The sequence below is a fragment of the Equus quagga genome, chromosome 6 (assembly GCF_021613505.1).
Source record: "Equus quagga isolate Etosha38 chromosome 6, UCLA_HA_Equagga_1.0, whole genome shotgun sequence".
Lineage (NCBI taxonomy): Eukaryota > Metazoa > Chordata > Mammalia > Perissodactyla > Equidae > Equus > Equus quagga.
Genome location: NC_060272.1, coordinates 1,795,762 through 1,802,278, shown reverse-complemented (window position 1 = coordinate 1,802,278; position 6,517 = coordinate 1,795,762). Strand labels below are relative to the sequence as shown.

The window sequence follows — 6,517 nt, the reverse complement described above, 5'->3', positions numbered from 1 at the left end:
GTCTCCTACTGTACATGCATAGTTTTCTGAAGTTACTACTTGTGAACAATTCTGAAGTAAAACAAATCAGTTCTTTGAAAAACCCAGACAACTTTTTAACTGTCAATACATCAACAGTTTTACCAACCTGCAAGGTCTTCTGCCGAACTTGTGAAAGTCCTCAGAACCAGCTGGGTGCGGGTCCCCTGGCCGCCAGAGCAGGGCCCGAGAGCCATAGTCTGGTTTGTTCACGTCCCATGTCTCCCAAGTCAGATGCCATTTAAGCTTGGCTCATTCTATTTCAGACTGACCCACCGAGTCGCACTAACGTGCAGAACACGGTCCCTCACAGAATGCCCCTTGTCCATTCTGTATTTACACACAGCTGAACAGTAAGTTCCCATTCGCTAATTCTGTGCTGGAAAGTTCTCTGTAATGATACTGTGATGTAATGAAGACTAGGATTCTGAAATGAAAATAATATCGTTATTTTGTCATTAACCAATTCCTCTAATAATGTCATTTCCAAATTTATGCACATGATTTCGACAAAGATGAATGACTCAACAGATATCCTAGCATAATTTTTACTTCATTTTTACCATGGAAAACCCATCTCAACCAGATAAAAACCATGGAGAGAGGAATGGCTTGAAATAGCTAAAATTTTCTATAACTAATCTTCAAGTCAATCGAAAAAAATTTAATGAAGATCTGCCACCTAAGCTGCAAATAAAAACATTTGGAGTTGTCCAAACTATTACAAATTATTGGATGACAGGACAGAAGAGGTAGTGAAGGAGGATGGGAGGACACGAGAAAGGGGAGGAGGAGGAAGCAAGGAGGAAGGAAGGGAGAGAAGGAGAAAAGTTGGAGGAGAAATCCTTTGAGCTCATCTGTGAGCGCGGAGGAGGCTAGCCGTGGCATCAACACGTCCGCTACGAGAAAGCTCCCTCCCCTCTGTGAAGGCCCAGGCTCCGCCTTCCCTCTCCCCAGCTGGTGCCCTGGCAACCGCCACGTGACCCAGCAAACACAGCCTTTGGGACTGCACCGGCCTGAGCCGTGCTCCCAAGGGCGCCCTGGTTCTGTCTTCGGGATGCGCAGAGCCCCCAGGCTGACTCCTCCTGGCAGCCAGAGCCAGCAGCATAGCCGGGAGAAAGCCTACCAGGACCACAGGAGGAAGGTAGGAGGGGCAGGCGCCAGAGGCCGAGGCTTCCCCTGGAAACCAAGAGCCAGTCTCCTTTTCAGAGATGGAGTGGTTGAAATGACATTTCCTTAAAAGGTCAGTCATACATGTCCCATACAATAAAAATTCCATTAAATAGATTACGGTGCTCATGTGCCATCCTTTCTCAGTTATGGCATATGTTTATAAAGCACTAGATTTTTCCTAAATGACTCAAAAGTATCTTAAGACAAAAAGATCCAAGGGACTGTTTCCTCTACCAAAACAGCCGACTTTGATCTCCCTTAGGAGATGTGTTATTATTCCCATTTATTTGATGCAAATGTGGACATCCTTCGAAAAGGGCACCAGGTGGTTCTGAAATGGCCTGCCGTGGTCTTCTGCCTGCAAAACCCCAGTGGAGTGAGGAACTCTGTGCTGCATAGGTGGGTGTGTCTCTCCACGTCTGTGTCCATCAAGGTTGAGACGAGCTCCTAAGAAGGGGGTGTTCTGGGAACGGGTGCTGCCTGCGCTGATCTGAAGCAATCCCGCCAGGTTTCTGCGAGACAGCGAGCCCCAGGAATGCCTTCCTTCTCCACCTGGGCTTCTGTCCACCAGGGTCGCAGTGACACTGTGGCCTCAGGGAGGCTTGGGTCACACTTACTGCAAGGCTGGCCTAGTGCCCTCCGCCACCCCACCCCGCATACACACACACTTGCGTCCTGGACCCCCTGTCCCCTGTTGTGCACCGTCCCCCGCTGTCACAGGGCTCACTTCTGCAGACCTCCATCCTCCTAGAAGCCTTTTTGGTGCCCCATCTCCTGGAAGCACACCCCACCACGCTCTCTTCCTTTTCTGCTGTTTCATGTCACGGCTTGACGGATGTGAGGTATCCATTATTTACCTTGTTTGTTCCCTGAGTCTGTGAGGGGAGGCCATGTCCTGTCACCGTGATATTCTCAGCACCCAGAGCACGTAGCTTGAGCTTAGTGAAGAGTTGTTGGTGGGGAAAGGTTGAAAGGGAGTGAAGGCAATAAGTATAAATCAATTAGCATGGCCTCTTTGAATAATAGACAAGCATGTAAACACCGTGGGTTTTTTGTTGTTCGTTTTTGTATCCAGGGGTTAGAATGGTCCCTGGTAAGAGACAAGGGGTCAATAAACACCCCCAGTTTAAGTGAGTAACCAGGCTCTGTGCCTAAGACACTGTAACATAAAGAAGATTTGAAGCCATCATGTGGAAAGTGGAGAGCTGATTGAATAGTGAAAGTCACCGTGTTGACGGTCACAGGGGCCCCAGGAGGTGGGGGCCCTGATGTGTGCAGTTCTGAGATGTCCCAGAAACACACGGTTGCTGGGTCTAAGAGCAGGGTGCTGGAACACCCCAATATGGGCTCAACAGGCATCCTGGTGCCCGGGAACACATGATCCCTGTGTGAGGTGTTAAGGAGAGGGCCACACATCTTACCTGGAAGGAAATGAAGTGAAGACAAGGAGAGAGACTGGGAGACACACAGGGTCAAGGAGTCAGTCTTAGGCACAGTTGACTAAGAAAGCAGAAAAGCAGGGTACTGTGAGGAAGGAATGGACGGTTCCCAAAGGAGTGGTTCCAGGTGAGGACGTGCCTGGAGTCCCGGCAGGGGTTTTCTGGGGAGGAGAGGAGAGGTCAGCACACAAGGAGGCCAGAGAGTGGAGCGTGCGGGAGCGCAGGGCTGTCCCTGTAGTGTAAAACTCATCTGGGAGGAGACAAGACTGTGGTCAGTTGCTAAAGGCCCCAGTGAATAAGGGGCAACGACGCAGCAGGAGGAACGTGAAGAGCAAGGATATGGGTGAGGGCCGCACTGCCCACCTAGAGGCAGTGGCATAGAACCAGCGAGACTCTTTTTTCCACCGCGAATCTCACTGTTTGGCATTAGAACCAAGCCTAGAACCAATTCTTCTTCCATGTTAAGTGTAGGGGAGAGTCAGCTCTTTAGAGCAATTTAGTTTCTTACTGCTTGGCTGAGAGGCCCTGGGAATACAGGGACTTTGATACAATAGAAGGGAGAAAAAAGACTTGCAGGAGAGGCCGAGCCCAAAGCCAGGTCTGGGACAAGCACCTCGTCCTCACCCGCAGCACGGGGCCTTCTCCCAGACTCTGAGCACCCGCTCATGCTGAAAATAAAGAAATTGCTGCTGAAATTTCCCCAACATAGCAAAATATAAATCTGTCAGTTCTAAGCCAATATCTTAATCAATAGGTAAACACTAAAGGTATCGCCTACAAAGTAAGAAACAAGACAAGGATCCTCTTACACTCTCTTAACTTGTGCTGTGGTGTTCACCAATGCAGGAGACAAGTCCACTAGGCATGGAAATGGAAAGAAATTTTTTTTTTCTGTTTGTAGATGAAATGGCTAAATGTCTGGAGAACCCAAAAGAATCCATGGAAAAACAAATATAAATTGGGAAAAATAATTGCAACTCACATCACAAAGGGTTAACATCCTTAAATATAAAGAACTTCTAAAAATAAGAAGAAAAATACAAACAACCCGAGATGAAAACGGGCAAGTGACATGAACGAAAGTTCACAGAAAGAATTGCAAATAGCTCTTAACCTACAAAAAGATTATCAACTCCACTTAGAGAAATGCAAATCAAACTTGCACTCTAATACCATTTCACAACTACCAGATTGGCAAAGAAACCCCAAAATTGTTGGCAGTGCTGTGGAGAAAGAGGGATTGTCATGCAATGCAGATGGGCACACAAAAGGCACAGCCCTTTGGGGGTAATTCAGCAACAGATAATAAAATTACCCACACCTCTATCCTTTAGCCCAGCAGTCTCACTTCTAAGTATCCATTCCAAAGGTACACTGGCAAAGATATGAAAAGAAATTGCAAAAATACTAATTGCAGCATTATTTGTAATAGCAAAATTGGAACTAACCCAAATGGCCATCAAAAGTGAGTGTGTGGGGGCCAGCCCTGTGGCCAAGCGGTTGAGTTTGTGTGCTCTGCTTCAGCAACCCAGGGTTTCGCTGGTTCAGATCCTGGGCGAGGAGATGGCACCACTCATCAGGGCATGCTGGGGCAGTGTCCCACTTTGCCACAACTAGAATGACCCACAACCAAAATTTGCAACTATGTACTGGGGGGATTTGGGGAGAAAAAGCAGGAAAAAGAAAAAAAGATTGACAACAGTTGTTAGCTCAGGTGCCAATCTTTAAAAAAAAGCAAGCATGTGAACAAATTAGATGCCTTCACACAATAAAATACTATGCAGCTATGAAAAGGAATAGGGACCATCTATATACACTGCTAAGAAGTTATCGCTAGAATATATTGTGAAGTGGAAAAAGCAACGTGGAGAAAAATGCATAAACATGCTACTTTCATCTAAAAAAGAGGGAATGAAAGTGTGTACACACACATATAGATATATTTACACATACACACATATTATATACATCCTTATATTTTCAGAAATGAAAGGAGTATCTGTGAAATTAGGTTTGCCAACAGGGAACAGGGTGAAGATGGTGGGGGTGGAGCCCAGACCTCCTAGAAAAAGAAGCCTTTCGATGGATTTGACTTTGGAGCCACGGAAACGTTTTACACATGTTATAAAACAAAATTAAATTTAAAGAGCATTCCAAAATATTGACAATAAAATGAACGTCAGCACAGATGCAATTGCTTTTGTACCATGCTGAGAAGAACTATTTCATGTGTCTTTAAAACTCAGTAATTTGTACATTTGTCATGAGATCCCCTAATGACAAAACAACAGCAAAGAAAGATAATAATAAACAGCCTGTCTCCAGTAATCACATTCACGACAACAGTGTCGTTGTTACTCTTATGGACTGTTGTGTGTTCAGGGTGGGATAAAGCAAATGAGTGATCCAGTCAGTGTCATCAGGAACTGGGAATGTCAGCTCTGGAGAAAGGAAATGCAGATCAGTGAGAGAACCAAAGGGAACGTGGTCCTGAACTGGAGCCAGAGGGACCAGGCGAGCTCTGTCCACTGCAAACTTGGAAACCACACACTCAGTTGTGATCAAAACTCCTAGCACCTGGATCACGGCCTCCAAATGCCATTCCCGCTGAAAGAACCAGGCTTGCTTGTGGCCATGGCTGATTCCAAGCAGAGCGAGGCTCTGTACGAGTAACCCTGCACCCCTGCCATTCTGGAAGGCAAGGAGGCGATCGAGACCATCAGCACCGCGGAAAAGCCAGCGGGAAGAGGTGTCACTGGCCAAAGACGAGACCAGTTGAACATGGATGAGGAAGTCCGTGCTGAGGGGGTGAACACGTCCAGGAGTCTGAATCTTTGCCTTCCTAATGACACGGAACAGAAACACCTCATCAGCTGCGCCTGGGAGACTCTGAGAACCAACTCACTATTTTGAAAATTCGTGAATAAAGAGAACCAAGTGTGTATCCTGCCAAGGCGAAGTTCATCTTCACAGAAGTGTCCCCGTGAATCAGGGTAGAATGAACGAGGGAACCAGTGTCTAATCAAGTAACGATCAAGACCGTCTACTGCTGCCGCCGTCACACAAACAGAGAAGCAGAGACATGTACCTCCTGATAAAGCAGCACAGCCCCACTACGGCGTGGTCTCACCGACGAAAAGTTCAACTGTGAATTTCTGCCAGTTTATAGTGTGGGGGACTGGAATTGGCCACCCCAAAATGTGTCTCTTTGGGATGAGGATTGTTTGGGGCTGGTTACTTTTAAAAACTGCAGACATGGGAGAAGCTCTGAAAAGTAGAATTTTACCTTTTGAAAGAGACATTTACATTTGTGAGGGGAAATCTCCACCTGTAAAGGTGTCTCCCTCTCTGTACCAGGAAGAGGGGGATGATCTTATCTCTAAAACTCTTATCAATGCAGAAGGCAAGCACTTAAATCTGCATAGTGACCTGACTCTTGTTTACCGTGCTTTTCTGCTAATCTCCCGTAACCAACTCCCCCCACAACATCCTCCTTTGTCTTGAGCTGAGGATGGTATTTAAGATGATGGCCATTCTGGCAAGGGACCCAGTTTTCCCGGGTTTCTCCCACGTATACATGTTATACTTGTTCGATTTTCTCTTGTTATTCTGTCTCATGTCAATTTAATTCATAGCTTGGCCAGAAGGACCCAGAGTGGGTGGAGGAAACATCTTCCTCCCTTACAGTAGGAAGTGCCAGGCCTGCAATCAGCAGAACCCAGACTGAGAACGTCTGAGGGATGCGTTACCTGGTTTCCTCTTAACAACCTCAAGGAGGAGAAAACAGGGAGAAACCATAAATTGAAAGAGACATAAGAGGGGCTGGCCGGTGGCGTAGTGGTTGAGTGTGTGCTCTACTTCAGCGACTGGGGTTCAAGGGTTCAGAT

General features: G+C 46.7%; 1 protein-coding gene across 3 annotated transcripts in view; it reads left to right on the top strand.

Moving 5' to 3' along the window:
* The first annotated feature begins 1,040 nt into the window (after positions 1-1,040).
* Positions 1,041-6,517, top strand: part of CFAP97D2 (CFAP97 domain containing 2) — a 37,157-nt gene continuing 31,680 nt past the window's right edge. For all 3 annotated transcript variants that reach the window (XM_046663801.1, XM_046663800.1, XM_046663799.1), the window contains exon 1: positions 1,041-1,162. In XM_046663801.1, the coding sequence (XP_046519757.1) occupies positions 1,076-1,162 (87 nt within the window). In that variant the 5' untranslated portion in view covers positions 1,041-1,075. The remainder of the gene's footprint in view (positions 1,163-6,517) is intronic.